The sequence below is a fragment of the Cinclus cinclus genome, chromosome 4 (assembly GCF_963662255.1).
Source record: "Cinclus cinclus chromosome 4, bCinCin1.1, whole genome shotgun sequence".
Classification (NCBI taxonomy): Eukaryota; Metazoa; Chordata; class Aves; order Passeriformes; family Cinclidae; genus Cinclus; species Cinclus cinclus.
Genome location: NC_085049.1, coordinates 70,683,314 through 70,700,515, shown reverse-complemented (window position 1 = coordinate 70,700,515; position 17,202 = coordinate 70,683,314). Strand labels below are relative to the sequence as shown.

Here is a 17,202-nt window from a genome sequence, read left to right as displayed (position 1 = left end):
ACGAATTCCACTGGGGCCCTGAGCAGCAGCAAGCCTTTGCCCAGATCAAGCAGGAGATCGCTCATGCTGTAGCCCTCGGCCCAGTCAGGACAGGACCAGAGGTGAAGAATGTGCTCTACTCTGCAGCCGGGAACAAGGGCTTGTCCTGGAGCCTTTGGCAGAAGGTACCTGGTGAGACCCGAGGCCGACCTCTGGGATTCTGGAGCCGAAGTTACAGAGGGTCTGAAGCCAACTACACCCCAACAGAGAAGGAGATCTTGGCCGCTTATGAAGGAGTTCAAGCTGCCTCAGAAGTGATTGGCACAGAAGCACAGCTCCTCCTGGCACCCCGACTACCAGTGCTGGGGTGGATGTTTAAAGGGAAGGTCCCCTCTACCCACCACGCCACCGATGCCACATGGAGCAAGTGGATTGCCCTCATCACACAGCGCGCCCGTATTGGAAACCCAAATCGCCCTGGGATTTTGGAAATAATTACAAACTGGCCAGAAGGTGAAAATTTTGGTCTTGCCGATGAAGAGGAGCAAGAACAAGTGACCCGGGCTGATGAAGCCCCGCCATACAACCAACTGCCAGCAGATGAAACTCGCTACGCTCTTTTCACTGACGGTTCCTGTCGCATCGTGGGGATGAACCGGAAGTGGAAAGCAGCTTTATGGAGCCCCACACGACAGGTTGCACAAGCTACTGAAGGAGAATGTGGATCAAGTCAACTTGCTGAACTCAAAGCCGTTCAGCTGGCCCTGGACATTGCTGAAAGAGAAAAGTGGCCAAAGCTTTACCTTTACACTGATTCATGGATGGTAGCCAATGCTCTGTGGGGCTGGCTGGAAAGATGGAAAAAAGCTAACTGTCAACGTAGGGGAAAACCAATCTGGGCTGCTGATGAGTGGAAAGACATTGCCAGTCGGGTAGAGAAGCTACCCGTAAAGGTCCGTCATGTAGATGCCCATGTCCCCAAGAGTCGGGCTAATGAGGAGCACCGACACAATGAGCAAGTAGATCAGGCTGCAAGGATAGAGGTGTCACAGATAGACTTAGACTGGCAACACAAGGGAGAGTTGTTTCTGGCTCGATGGGCCCACGATGCTTCAGGTCATCAAGGTAGAGATGCTACCTATAAGTGGGCACGAGACCGAGGGGTGGATCTCACCATGGACAGTATTTCCCAGGTTATCCATGACTGTGAGACGTGTGCTGCCATCAAGCAAGCCAAGCGAGTGAAGCCCCTCTGGTATGGGGGGCGGTGGTCCAAATATAAGTATGGGGAGGCCTGGCAGATTGACTACATCACACTGCCTCAGACACGCCAAGGCAAGCGCTACGTGCTGACCATGGTGGAAGCCACCACTGGATGGTTGGAGACCTACCCTGTGCCTCATGCCACTGCCCGCAACAGCATCCTGGGCCTGGAAAAACAAGTCCTTTGGAGACATGGTACCCCTGAGAGAATTGAGTCAGACAATGGGACTCATTTCAAGAACAGCCTCATAAATACCTGGGCCAGAGAACACGGCATCGAGTGGGTGTACCACATTCCTTATCAAGCACCAGCGGCTGGGAAAGTGGAACGGTGCAATGGGCTGCTTAAAACCACCTTGAAGGCACTGGGTGGGGGGACTTTCAAGAACTGGGAGATTAATCTACCAAAGGCCACATGGTTAGTGAACACCCGAGGTTCCACTAATCGAGCAGGCCCTGCCCAGTCTGAGCCCTTGAGAACACCAGATGGGGACAAGGTTCCAGTGGTGCATATGAGAGGTATGCTAGGAAAAACTGTTTGGGTGAACCCTGCCTCCAGCAAAGACAATCCAATTCGGGGGGTGGTTTTTGCTCAAGGGCCAGGGTGTACCTGGTGGATCATGCAAAGGGATGGAAAGACCAGATGCATACCCCAAGGAGACCTTGTTTTAGGGTGAACTACCTACAATACTGTGCCTGTATCTGTAACTGTATGGATGTCTATAATTTGAAGATTTTTAATTTGATTTGGCATGATGGTAGGGGGAAATTCGGGGTGGATAATGTTGAGGGTTAGTTCTTTTTTTTTTTTTTTTTTTTTTTTTCCCCTCTGTGGAATTTTCCCCATTGTCATGCTAAGATACCTGTTGACTGGGCCCTGGTGACAAGGGGGAGGGGACGGGAGGGAAGAAGCCCCGCGAGATTCAAACAGCCAGAAGAGGAAGCGGAAGGCTGGGCCTCGGCCCATTTCCCCCGCGGAGTTCGGACGAGAAGGACGATCGCCGCCTGTGTCCCATCCCAGCGTCGGGAAACCACCATCGGACCCTGCCCGGCTGTCTTCTCGCTGTGAACTACCACCATCCAGCACTCTGCTGATCACCGGGACCGACACCGTGAGCGGAGAGCTCTCTCTCCATCTCTCTCTCCCCCTGGGACAGCTCTGCCATCACCCCCAGCCCTCCTGCGGCTCTGCGGGACCCGCCCGCCCCCAGCACCGGGAACTGCAGCTCAGGGAAAAGGTGCCTGCAGCCAAAAAACACTGGGACTGAGTTACTGTTCTGTTTGTGAGTAATTCCATAGCTGTTGTTGTTCTTGTTTGTCGTGTTAGATATACTAGTAAAGAACTGTTATTCCTACCCCCATATCTTTGCCTGAGAGCTCTCTTAATCCCAAAATTATAATAATCGGAAGAATCACTTTTTTTTTTTTCAGTCCAAAGGGAAGCTTCTGCTTTCCTTAGCAAACACCTGTCTTTCGAACCAGGACAGGGCCTTTCACCAGAAAACTCCAGAGGTGGAAGTGATCCAGGGCTTGATGTAAGTATCCAGGACCCTTTGTGTGATAGGTAGGTGAAAACTGAGGGTCATTATGATAAGAAATAAATTTTTGAGAGATGCCCACAGAGGTCCCTGGAGACCAGCTGTGTGAGAAGGTCTGAGGCTCTGAGGACAAGTCATCTGACAGTTCTTTGCCTTAGGTCCCTGGTCATGGGGAAGTGATGTGGATAATTACATTAAAAATAGGTGGCTATGAAAGCACAACAGGCTACAGCATGAGAAGGGGTATTTAAAGGTAGAAGGGATTAAGAATCTATAGTGTAGCCTGATTAAAGTTTGCAATTGTTTTTAATCCAAGACTTTGCATGGTGTGCTTTTCTTTTGCCTGGAGTTTCTCACTCTGTCATTCAGCCCTAGGGTGTTCTGTGCTTAAGTACCATGAATAATTTAGCATTTTATACACTGCTGCAACATTTGTATCAGTCACCACAGCTCACAAATTATTTCGGCAAGGTCTTATTTGGGGGTGTAGCTGGAACCATTCAAGGGAGCTCTGGGAGAAATGGGCATGCACCACTAACAAAACCAGGATGTTTCCTACCATTAAGTAAGAGAAAAGCCCAAAGTCCTTTTTTTCACCTAGCAAACAAGAGCTGCAAAGCCACATATTTAAGGAGAAATTGTTCAGGGATGCAGGCATGCGTTTCTTAAAAACTGTCATGTTATAATAACCAAAGGTAAATGCAGCGAACATCATTCATAGCACACAACGACTACAGAGTGCCAGCATCCCTCGCACACAGGTGAGCATCCCGTGTCTCAGAGGTCCCCACTTCTGCTGGCAGCCCTCAGGTGCACTGCCCAGTGCCCACACTCACCCCCACTACACCTGCATTCGCTGCTCAAGAGACCTGTGAAGGGACCCCTAATTGAACTTGTCACAGAGCAGCAAAGAGAAGCTGATTTGTGGCAAGAACAGCAGTTAACATAGAAATTAGCATCACTTTCCATCGCTGAAGCTCCCCAGTGAGCCTGATGCATTTCGGGGTGTAATAGGCTCCCTGGGCTTGGAAAAGCACGAGCAAAAGAAAATACAGTGATGAGGGTCTAGTGTGGAGCCTTGACCCTCAAATCCATTTGTCATCTAGTCTAAGTCTCCCCTGGTGAAGCAGGCTGGGAGAAATGCTTTCCAGAGCAACAGCAGGGGAGGAATGGAAAGGGCCAAGCTTGCTTGCTCTTCAGCACTCTAGGATGCAGCTGTGTGTGAGACCTTGACCAGAATCCTGAGCAAAGAACATCTTAGGGCAATTGACCACAGGCTCAGTCTTGTTTCCCATTTCCTCCAAGGGATTTTGACACTGCTTTGGACCAAGAAAAAGGTCTGGGAGTTATATTTTGAAGCCTTTTTTACCAGGTGGCTATGATAAAAGTATGCACTACTTCTGTCAGTACTCACACATAAAACAGCTCTAATATTTGACATGAAGTCACTTGAGTTATGAGTGGGCAAAAGGATTTCAGACAATTCTTGGGAAAGCCAGAAACATTTTACAGTCCTAAACCCGATGTTTTTTCTCTCAAACTTTCAGAAATTAATTCAGTTCTTGGCCTTTACTGCTCCTATGGCATTTTAGGCCCAGGAGATTTGCTCGCACCAATTTGGAGTGGAATGAAAACTCAAGATTAAAAAAGGGAACAGATTTCACCTTTAAATTGCACCGTTCTGACCAGCAGCTCCATAAATACGCTTCTGAGCGCAGTGCTAAAACCTCTCAACAGCAAATCACAGGATGCAAACACGTCTCCAATGTATCCTGGGCTCTATTTCTTGTGTTTTACATTTATTCATTACATCTCATTGCCCTTCCCAAGAAATGTAAGCGAAAACCCAGAACCTCAGCAAGCACAAATTGTCAGCTTAAACCTGCTTAGAATCTGGCCTGAAGAACTTCTGACATCTGCAATTTTACACGTCTGAACAAAAGTTATGAGAAATTCTGACCACAGCAAGATAAGGTGGCAGTGTTGGGCTTTGCTGCTAGGGTTCAGCTCTTTTATTTCTCTCCAAATATTTTATTTGGAATATTACTTTATTATGGTGGTGGAGCAAGCTGCCACTGAACTGAGTTCAGCAGAACAACAAAGCCTAAGAGAGCATCACCTCTGGTAAAGTAACCAGAGCCAGAGTCTGAGCACATTCACCATCCATGCTGCTACAGAATCATTGAATCATAGAATGTTTTCGGATGTAAAGGACCTTAAAGACCATCTGTTCCAATGTCCATCCACTATGGGCAGGGACACCTTCTACTAGACGAGGTTATTCAAAGCCCCATCCAATCTGGCCTTGGACACTTCCAGGAATGGGGCATCCACAGCTTCTATGAACAATGTGTTCCAGTGCCACAATTCTCACAGTAAAGAATTTCTTCCTAATATCTAATCTAAACCTGCCATCTTTCAGTTTATGCTGCTTTCACACCACCCTCATATAGTTGCCAGGAGTGGTCCAGGCCTGAGCCCAGATCAGGGTTTGGTCCCAAAAGCCAACTTGGACTTGGCCACTCTCTCTCAGAGGATACAAACATTTACTGAATACTTCCAAGTCAACTTATGCCAGTTGACCTCAGGGCTAGAGAATGTGGATCAGATAATTTTTTATTTATTAATATGGATGTTGAATAAAGAACTAGTAGCCCTATTTAAACTACCCTTTGTTCAGGCACACCCACTGCTGTTAATAACAGTTCCGTGGGAATAAAAACACAGGAGAACAACCTTGTGGCAGAATTTACACAGGAGAATAAAACTTGACCACAAGTTAGCAAATGCAGCAACATTTACTCAAGAACTTTTAAAATGGTTCTGCAAGACTGGCAGACACACCAAACTTGTTGATGTGTTGCTGCAATGGAGAGAGACACGTGCTTCTCCTATTTTGAAGTTATCAGGAGATTTGTGATGTTTATCAACACTTCTGGAATTGGTCTCAATGAATGCTGATATTCAGCTTTAACTTATTTTGATTGTAAGTTCTCTAATACAAACGTCTGTTCCCCATTCTTCATTCATATGAGGCACATATTTATTTCTTAGAAGGGTTAGAAACATGTTACCAAGGAGGCCTGCAATTAACCTGGAGACCTTCATGCCACAGTAATGACAATACTCAGAATGCAGACTTTATTTTATAGACCATCACTCTGAAGACGCTGAGATGCAAGAGATCAATTGTTAGAACATAACTAGCTTGTTTTGAAACTTCTCTTGAGAAACAAAGCTTTCCATCTGGACATATACAGAGCTGTATTTTCCTTGCCACCACCACTGATAACAGCAACAGTCTGCAGGCAATATCCTTCTTGCTATGCATCTGATTAGGTAGAAATTCCTCTAGGCTTCACCTAATCAAATGCAAGTGCTGCATTATTTATGAAAGAAAGCTGAATTTCATTAAACTTATTCTACAAGTAGCAGTTCATGTAAGAAATCAGTTTATCCTTTCCTTTAGAAATCAGAGTAATTTTCTTTAAAAATTTACATTCAAGGATAATTATAATAGAAGTCTTGAAATAGCCAAATTATGGGAAAGCAGCCCATAAAAGCATATTTTAAAGCAGATGGGGATTTCATTTCTAAAGAGAAGACAAGTAGGATGTTTCCTTGTTGTAGAATGAATAATTCAAATGGTTCCTCCAATGCTGTATCTGCAATTGTCAGAATAAATTTCAGCAGCATTCCCTTTAACTATTACAGGTACAGACTGCACAAGAACTCCTGTTAGTAATTATCCCCACTTCTTTAGGTTAGCAAAATTCCCTCTAATACCACTGAGCAAAAGCCCTACTGACTTGCACAGTCAAGAGATTTCCAGTTTCCCAAGACAATACCAGGTATAAAACATATACAGTCACCAAAACGCTGATGACCATTTATTCTGCTTTTTCATTTAATGCTGCTATTAGCTGAAACATGTGGGTTTTTAAAAGAAATTTGAAGGGTGGTTTTTTTTTGCTCCATATCTGAATTACAAGACAATTACATAACGAAGAGAAAGGGAGGAAATTTGTTGTCATGACTGCAACCTATGATCCACCAAGAATTTTAATTGTTTTAATTCAGATCGAGAGAGACCACTTCATCAGCTGGCAAGCTCTGCTCACAGTCCTGCCTTTAAACAGCCCCTGGTCTGGTGCCAGGGGTATTCAGGGGGAGGAAGGCACTAGTGTGACAACTACCCACTTGCTCTTAAGAGCATTATGTGGTTTTTGTACAGCCATTGCTGTGTGGATAGCAAGCAGTAGGGGATGGAGCCAGACTAACATGCAATTAGCCTGGAAAACTACCATAGACAGCATGGAAAATGCTATCGTGTCATCTTTCAGGGGTCTGGGCAACCCCCCACAACCACTGCACAAAAAAAAAGAGGTTATTGAAAGCAGGCCAGATACTCTTCTCAGAGCTGGAACAGTCCTGAGATGTCTGTCACATGAAGGTGACTCTTCCTGGTGCCCCAGCCCTTCATCACTCTCCAAGGGTTGACAATAAGCCTGTTGCAAGCACATTCCCAGTGACTTACAACAAGAGTTCTTATAACCATTATAAGACTTGTAAGCAACCCTGGTCATCATTAACCAAAAGAAGTGAAAATTAATTTTAAAATAAATGATTTAGTTAAGAGAGATCTGGTGTGTCTGTTTGCTGTTACTGCATCTTTAGATGAAATAATGTATTTAAACTTAGCACTCACAGGAACCATGCCACCACTGAGGCAGCTGTGATAAGTCACCCTCCTGTGCTGTCCTGACAAAACAGGCTCTGTGGCAAGAGGACACTTCCCTGACAGCCACTCTTGGCTCTCCTGGTGCCTGTCCAACCCTACCACAAAGCTCAGCATCCATGGGGCTCCCTGCAGCCACATTAAGCACACGGATCAGGCCTTAACTACCCAGCCCCAATTACTTGCTGGCAGCATGGCAACTTGCTTTTAAGGCACGTTTTGCCCATTCCAATAAATACTGTAATTAATGTCATTGTTTTGCCAACAAAAGTAAGACTGTTATATGAATAACTTTGCTATCTGTGCCAAGTTTTAATACTGCCCATTTTATATTTACTCCAGTATACTATTTCAAGCCAATTTTAATATTACATCACACTCATTTTTATGTATTTATGCAAGTTCTCAATAAAGCCCTATGTCAGGCTGAATTGAAACATGATTTGAAGTAATTCTGAGACCAGTCATCCTTCTGGGAACAATTCTACACTGGCAACAACTGAGGTCATGACCTCATGATGGTGTGGCACCTTGTTTCAAGGGCTGCTCTACGTGACCTGGAGATGTGGATGGCATATCCTGTGTCTTCCTCAATAAGATTTTCACGTTGCAACATTTGAATTTCTCTCAAGGAAGGAGAGGTGGTCCTGCAACATCAAGCAGCAGCTGGTTTTCTCTTGAAGAGTTCTAGTAGCTGCATCAGTATTTCCTCAAAGGTAACACCCTTCAGCTTGGCAGAAACTTTGTGGCAGGCTGGCATTTTTTGTATTAAAAAAGCACCTGGAAATCCTGTTGAAAGTCAGGCAAGTGAGAGATCTAATGCTTTTAGGCTCCTTTGATAGCCTCAGGCATAATCTTCTTCAGTGAAAGCGTGACAAAGCAGCGAGACTCCTGGCTGTACACAGCACAGCCAGAGCTGGGTATTACATCACACCCATTCCCACACAGTCAGCTGCAAGGAGGTCCTGACACAATGCCAGGAACAAGACAGGGAGAGATCCCATCCCAGTCTGGGGCAGGGGGCTCAAAGAGCATCCCTGAGCATCCCCGTGGTTCCTCATGGCTGCTGCGTGGGCCAGCTCAGCTCCTGAGGGAGGTCCTGCTCAAGAAGTCAGCGTGGGGTCATGCCTGCTCAGCAGTGTCTGCAGCAGGGTCTTGATCTAACCTGGGATCTCCAGCTTGGTAGAAATAGCTGAATAGTGCTGAATCACAGCCAAGGATCAGGGGAAGGAAGTAAGGTCCTGGCTTTATGGCTTCTCTCCCTGCCCATCAGCCCAGCAGGCAGCAAGAGCAGCCCACAGGTGCCCTGCCACCAGCAAACCCTCTCAGCAGGGTGAGCATCCCAGCCTGAGTTGCAGAGCACCCTGATATTGAGGGAAACCTCTCCAGGACAGAAATGGGAGAAAAAAAAAATAATAGAGAAGCTGAATAGATTCAATCTGTACATTGACAAAAGCCTCGTGAATTCTTTGAGCCATTTCCATTAAGGAAAAAATACCCCCAACCTACAGCAATATCCAAAAGCTTGCCATTCAAATAACCAACCAGCAGAAGACTAAACAATACTATGATTTATAAATTTTCATTAGATTTTCAAACTTGGGCAGGGATAGAAGGCTGAGAGTTAGAGTTGAGGAGAAAAAACAGGATTTTAAGTCAAAGAAGATCACAGCTAAATATAAATAAATAAAGTCTTTGCTGCTAAACTCACATGTTCCCTGAAGTGTTGAGGCAACATGAGGTTATCAAACAGGGCTGTCTGCTTATTCTCTCACATTAAGAATTTATGCAGGATCCATATAAGTCCTGAAAATCCCAGAAACCTCTACACTCCCAAAGCCCAACAAAAGACTAATAATTCACAATATGCCTGACTTATAGGCAGTATGAACAATGCAGGCACCTCCACAGAGCCCAGAGAATGCTGAGGGACCCCACAGCAAACAAGAGACCATCAGGTGAGCCCTTCAATCAAATGTGACACGAGGGGATAAAATAACACCATACTTTCACCGAAGCAGATGGGGGTGAAATCACGCCTGTCATCTCCTGAGGCTCCCAGGTGCCAGGGGAAGCTCTACAGCCCCATACTGTACAGTTATCATAAAAACAAGGACAGCAGGCTAAGAAAAAAGCAGTGGCTTTGAAATGAATAACTAACTCTTCGATTTGAGGTTATCATTAGCCAATAGTAAAAGGTAGACTTGAACAAATGTAAAATACAGCTGTAAGTTTTTCTCTGCATACCCCCATGGAAAAATCAGAATAGATACCTTGTCCCAATGAGAAAACAATTTTCATTAAGGCATCATTTTGCATTACCCAGATTTTTTTCACCAGTCCCCAGCACATAAGAAGGCAGAGCTTTGATGCAGTGTCTGAGGAAGGCTATGGAGTTGTGATCCTCAGAGATGATGGGGCCTTTTCTCTAAGATGATTGTTTGAAAAATCAGCAAGTCCCTGAGGGGTAGCATAGAAGGACCTGCACCCAGAACAGACACCACGGTGTAGGAAGGGACCCCACCTGTAACCATCAGTGTCCAGGGCTGACACATCCATCCATCCATCCATCCATCCATCCATCCATCCATCCATCCATCCAAACCAGCAGGCATAGCCAGTTTCTATGGCTCTACATGCCACATACTGTCTCTGCATCAGGTTTTGTGGTTGCACTTATACCAGCTCTGTTTTCAAGTAAATAAAAGCCTGTGCAATGATTGATTGCTATTTTGTCACTAAAAAGCAGAAAAACTGAGCAAAGCTGGAGCAGCCCTCAAAACAGGCAGAGATTAGCACTTTATGGAAAACAGGTTAAAAAATAAATTACAACGGCTGGAGTAATTTGGCCACCATCCCATGCAATGTGTTGCAAAGGCCATTAAATCTCTCATTCAAATTATAAGGCATCTCTTTCAGCCATCAATTACCATTAAAATACTCACCAGTTCCATCCAGCTTCAGGAGAGCCACCACATACCTACACAGCACTCCTTAAGCCTACTGTGAAACCTTGAATCAGAGCACCACACAAATATATTCCCAACTGCTTGGACATGACCCACCTCCACTAACACAGAGTATTACATGAAACCTCTATGAAGATGTTTCAGGCTTGCTCCAAGGGCCTGACCTAAGCCATATCAGAATATCAAAAGGGCACTCAGGGTTTTGGGAGCAAAAGCAGCCATGGCAGTCACAGCAAAGCAGCACTGCACATTTTTTACTCACTGTAAAAACAGGCTAACAAATGGTGCTGGTATTTTAATTCTTCCCAGAAATAAATCACAGATGGTATCCAAGGCCACCTGCAGTCCACGCTGAGAGGCATTTTCAAGGCAAATACATTGACACTCACACACATAAAGGGCTGTAAGAAACACAATTTTTTTTACTGCATGGAGAGTGCAATTTAACTGAATTTAAACAACCCCAGATACCGCTGATTTAAGATATATAAAAACGCAGCAGGAAGGTATGTGGGAAAGCTCAGGAAGAAACCCGAGTCTCCCTTATAGCATTGGGACTTTATTTCTAAAGCGTAGCGAGGTGAGAGAACAGCCCTGCTTCTTTGTTTTCTAGCCATTCCAGTGATGCTATGAACCAATTTTGTTCCCTCAAAGGAGGGATACAGATAAGCCTCTTACACTGTCCTCCCTTCTCCATCTAGCCTGTGTTTGAGTACTACGGATACATGACCATGATTTCATGACCCTTACTGATGCCACAAACCAGCATTCCCCATTTCCATGCTCTAAGCAATGCCCTAAGACTTGCAAGATCTGCAAGAGCCAGACCACACAGGTTGCAGCACCAAGTGTTTCCATACTGGCTTCTCTGCCTCCTGGCCCACTCTCTCCTCTCTCTCGAGGCTGAACAGCAGAACAGCTCCCTAGACTGCAAAAAAAACCAGCCCAAGAGTTCCTACTTGCTGCCCAGAGGCTCCCTCCTCCAGAAGGTGCCACAAGGGGGAAATGAAGGTTTCTGCGTGGCAGGCTGGTCCCCTTCCTGCTCTGTTTGGTCACGAGCATTTGGCAGGGGAAGTCCAAGGGGAGCTTGTGGCTAGGAACCTGTTGATGGACGTGTACACACACAGAGGTAATAGTGTGCAGAAGTGTGTGCACTCTCAGGTACACACAGTAGTGCATTTATGTAAATAAATCCACAGTATCCCATTACACGAGGTGGACACCTCCTGCAGGACTCTGTACTGTCAGGTATGTTTAACATCCAGAAGGCAAACACTAATTTTTAGATTATTACCTTTTTCCAGACACAGAAATGTAGCTTGGATAGCACAGAACTATCACTAGCATGTTCATCCGCCCAACTCCAGCAAGGAACTGGGCAACCTCCTTCAGCCCCACCCGTTGATGCTCACATTGATCTGCCCTCCATGGGAAGGACTGCCCTGGCAACAAACACAGGGAAGGATGGTAAGAACTGCTTTTGGAATTAAAATATTGAATGACTGTAATTGTAGGAGGTAAGATGAATTATTTTTCTCCCCTCCACTGTTAAAAGGAGATTGATTTAATTGATAACGAATGTTCACCAATTGGGTTTTAAGGCTCTGCTGTTTTTCTCTCTATGCACATGGGCCCATGTGCAGTGCTGAAGGACAATATAACAGTCTCAACAGTAACATCAAGCGCACAAGGCCAGGGAAAAGCAGGACAAAAGTGTGGTAACTATCAACAACAGCAAAAACATCTTCATTAGCACATCAGAACTGTTCTTCATATTTGAGTGAGGTTGCACAACCTCATATTCTCACTCACAAATGGGAGACAAGTGGTGAGATAAATTTCAGGTAAGATCAGCACTCTTGGATCTCCATAAGCAGAGGTTCTCCAGAATTCCTATCAACAGCCACAAATCTGCAGCAGAAGCAGCAATAAGAATGTTAAGGCCGGCTTTCAGAATAGCTGTGGTCAACTCACATACCAGGTGTACTTTTTCTGGCCTTTAATTTCTGAGGGGAAAAAAAACAACATTATTTCCTAGGGTCACAACCATATGCCAAGCAAACCAGTGAAGCAGTCTAATCCAGCAGTGTGTTTTTCTTGTTTCACTGTAGGTAAGCTGAAAGGTTTATAACTCTACAATTGCTGAACACCAGCTGTTTGTTGGGGCTGTTTTTATGGGTAACTCATCTGGCATCTCTGAAGGGCTCCATTTCCATTCTCCTTTTAGGAACTACATATAGGAAGAGCTTTTGCTACATACACAGACTTTTTGTTCTTTTCATTCTCCTCATCTCCAATTCAAATGTTGCTCTCCCTTTCTGCAGTTCATTTCAGCTTTCAGTTCCCCCACTCCTGGAGAGCATAATTAGATTGCACTAATTACCCAAGTCTGGCTAGGTCAGGGTGTTGTGTCACTGGTCTCTGGGCTGGTGTGAGGAATGAGTTTTCTGATGGGCCACCTGCAATGGCACCAACAGGTGGTTGTGGGGACGATTGCCAAATTTGCCTTGGAAACCCTTCAGCTCCCCTGCCAGAGAAAATGCACTATTCTTCTCCACTTTTCTGCCCCGAAGCCAACAGAGGTATACCAACATTTGCCAGCAGAGAATCCCACCTGTCTCTGAGAGCAGGAAAGGAAGCAGTTAAAGCATTGAGCATCAACTTTCCCAGGATTTAGCACAACTGCTAGCATTTCCCTAGGTGACTTGTGTGCACCTCAACGTCTTTTCCCACAGTTACAACTCCACAGGAGCAACGTGTTGCTTTGCTGAGCAGACACATGGCAAACCAGCACTTCTGGCAGAGCAGGAATGCATGGAAGTGCATCCTTACCTTGGTGGGGTTGATGGAATGGCAATTCCTCACTGCTCAAGCAGCAGCGTGCAGACTGACAAGATCACTTTTATTTACTAAACAATTAAGCTCATTCACCAGAGATCAAGCAGACCTGCACTGTCATTTGGCACAAAGCTGGAATAGTGGATGAGCCATCACCCACTAAGGCACTGCAGCTCTCCCTTTCCTATCTCCCAGACAGCAATCCGTGCGTGTCCTTATCGACTCCATTTCCTTATTAATTCCCTATTGATCTGCTCACTGAGCACTAGGCAGAAATAATATTTTTATCTTCTGTACTCTTGTCTGTGCTGCCATTGGGCTGTGAAGCCTCCTGAGTAGCTTGGGTTTTCTGTAACCCGGGGAGGATGGATCCACCCACACTCACTGGGAGAGTAGGCACTCAGTGAAGGGTACCTGTGGGAAATCATGAAAGCTTGTTGTGTGAATACCTCAGCTGCTGGTCTGCCTACTCCCTGATATGGAAATTTACTGAGTGGTAATTCATCTTTCCGGGTCAAGCCAGTGGCCAAAAATACCCTGAACCATCAAAATCTGCTCAGGATATCACAGCTGCTACTTCCTTCTCTCTAATTGTGGAGACTGATCTACAATCAGAGCAGTCTGTGAGGAGCTGGTGTCTGTGAGGATGGATAAACAGCTTGGACATCAGGCACGGTATCCTGCACCTGAGGCTGCACAGATCCCACATCCAGCAGCTTCTCCACTGCTTCAACACAGCCATCAAATGTGGGCACCCAGCAGAGGCTGCAGGGACCACACACAGCCCCAGGCACTGCAGAAAGGGAAAACACAGACGTGACAGAATGTAATTCTCAACAGAACAACATACTGCACTTTTTACTTACACTGTTCTACTGCTTATTCCACAGACCCCAAATAATTTCTCAGTGACAGAGGAGGGAAGAAGGAGTAAATATAAAGAAAATGTAAGTGCAGAGATACAAAGTGTCAAGAACAAGTGCTGCAGCTTCCCAGTGATGGAGACTTCAACTCCTGGCCTGCACTTTTGGGTCAAAAAGAGAATGTGCAGGGGGAGTTTCACTTTTCCAAACTGACAGCTCAAGCTGAAATTACTGCAGCAACTGGAGTGCTAGCACCAGTGCCATGAGACACCAAGCACCTAGAGAAGAGCATGGCTGGTTCTGGGGGGCTCCAAGCCCCAACAAGGCTTCAGATGTTCCACAAACAACACCATCAGCATAAACTGTGCTATGTAATACAGTGGAGAAAAATGTTTGCAATCAGTTCTCAAAACAGACTCCCTCATAATTGAACTACTGCAGAGCAGAAAACAGCATTATGATCACAATAAATGGGTACTGCTAAGATAGAGAAGATCTTTTGTCTGCAAATTCCATTTACACAAGCAGAGGCAATGTTGGTAGGAGCAGTTACATTACTCTGTGCACTCCACCACAGGGCTTAGATAATTTCTGTCAGTCCCTCTTCTTTTTAACTTGCAGTGGGCTTTTCTAGTAAATTGGAAAAAGTTCGGAAACTAGATACAGGAACAACTGGAGGACTGCAAAACCTTGTGATGATGAAAAACCCAGCACCTATCAAGAAGCAGGTTAAGGGAGGAGTCAATCACTCTGTGGAAAACAGACTTTTGGTAATGTGTGGCAGTGTGGCATTGAAAGGTGCAAAGAAATTCAATGACTGGAAGTTGGTGTTAAACATATCAGTCTAAAAATAAGGGAGGACATTTTCAACAGCCAATGTAATTAACCTTCAGTACAGTTTACTGATGGTTGTGCTGGATTTTCCATTGCTGGAAACTTTTAAAAAAATAGAAGGTTTTCTAAATGACTTCCTAAATACCCAGCATGGTAAAACAGAACAGGATGTTGCTCAAAAAAGCTAAAAATCACCTTCACCCAGGTTCAGTCCCTTCTCAGTGACAATGAACTCTTGTCCTTACACATCAGCCTGGGTGGATTAGGAGCCCTTGGAGAGATTTTATCATAACCGTGTCAGCTGGCCAAAAGACAAAACATACATGTAATTTCTGGAGTTCTCTGTCACATCACATGTCAGGAAATAACATTTCTTCCACCTCCTGGCATGCCCTATGGAGCTGAGCTCTGCCCTTGCTGTCCATCAGAGCCACTCTTCACCTTGTCCGTCCTTCCCAAGCACGCGTCTGCTCCTGAAAACACTATCTGCACTCTCTGTGCTTGCTTTCCCTTGCCACCACACCACCCCCCAGCCCTTTTCCTTGCACTCATTCCCCAGAAAGGCTTGTCCTCTCCCCCAGGTCCCAAGGACCAGAAGGAAGAGGTCTGGGGAACTGGGGTGGCCTGAGCACTGCCTGGGGAGCCCTGAGCTGCACGAACAGCACCAGCAGCAGCAGCAAGCAGAGAGAAGCTGCTCATAGGGAGTGACACCATCTGTGTGTGAAGGAAGGGTCCTTCAGAGATACCACAGGACATGTCCCTATTACAGCCCAGCCCACTACCCTGATTTACCATTCATCTAGAAGCAAGGCAATTCATCCTGCTGCTTCAGCCTCCCCCTGTACAGAACCTCAGCAATGATATTTGCCCTGTAACTGCACAGGAGCATTTTCAGGATCAATTAGTTTAGCGTTCATGCAAAGCTCTGTGGACAGAAGCCTCAGTACAAGTAGTAAGTACCATTATTGTTACTGCATTTCAGATGGCTACCACGCTGACATTTTCCAGGCATGCACCATTAACAATTTACAAAGATAAATGGCCCAGGAACCTGAAAATGCATTTAGGACAACTACCTCCTGCTTACCAGCATACATTCAGCTGCATAAATGACACCTCATCGCTCAATGTGTAGCTATGGTAACATTTCTATCTCACATACTGAAGTGCACACACACACGTGGAACTGGAGGGAAGCCAGGCTACCTCATTTCATGACACACAAACACCGAGCCAGGGAACTTTCCCAGGCTCCCAAAGCCAAACTGCTCCCAGGAAGCTGTGCATGAAGACCAGGCAACTTGTCCCACACCTGTCAGGAAGGAGAAGGGTTAACAGCAGGAGCCCCACCAGGTCCCTGAGGGACTTACTTGAGAGCAGTTTTGTAGTGGTAGATTGCTTCAATGTTACGGCCCTGGTCTTTCAGAAAATTGGCATAGTTGTAGTGCACCTTGGCATTGTGGGGCAGGGTCTTCACTCCTGAGCTGTGAAGAAGAACAGAAGCAGGACACTGTCAGCAGCCAGGTTACCCCACCTTCCCCTGGGTCCACCATATTCTCACAGTCCCTCCCTTCTCCTGCAAAGCCTGCTCCTAATCCGAGCACCTCATCACCTCCTGAGCATTTGTGCCAGCACAGCTCATGTTAGAACTCTGGGCTTGTCCCACACGCCAAGTGCCCCAGGCAGACATAAATGTGTGGCAGCAATTCAACTCATCCTGGTCCCTGTCACCACAGGCACTTCCAGCAGCAACGCTGCAACACTCCCCATGGCCAGATGCTGCTGTATTTTAAAATCTGAATTACTAAATTAAAAGACCAAAACTTAAATGGCTAATATATAGAGGGAAAGCACGTAGTACTTTCTAAAAACAAGGTCCCTGCTTAAACCTGAGTGTCATGAAGCACCTTATGAAAATCTTGCTTTAAACCTGGCACTGCAGATACCAGAAAGAGGGTATCTTTTCCATGTGCATCAGCCACTAGATGGAAGGCATGACATACTCCAAGTACCAGCACATGTGCACTGCTTAAGGCTGAGCAGAGTATGGCCAGGAGGTGAGGGCTAATGGGACTCTCACCCTTATGTGGCAAAATAACGCTCAGGCATTATAATACATGACTGAGGATATCTGGCTGCACAGCTGCCCCATCCCTCCCCTTTGTCTCCCCTGCCATCTG

At 45.7% G+C, this 17,202-nt stretch overlaps 1 protein-coding gene across 1 annotated transcript in view; it reads right to left on the bottom strand.

The window, feature by feature from the left end:
- The window catches only part of TMTC1 (transmembrane O-mannosyltransferase targeting cadherins 1), a 137,391-nt gene that overhangs the window by 24,218 nt on the left and 95,971 nt on the right, over positions 1–17,202 (bottom strand). The window contains exon 11 of the mRNA XM_062492478.1: positions 16,393–16,506. Within this exon, the coding sequence (XP_062348462.1) occupies positions 16,393–16,506 (114 nt within the window). The remainder of the gene's footprint in view (positions 1–16,392; positions 16,507–17,202) is intronic.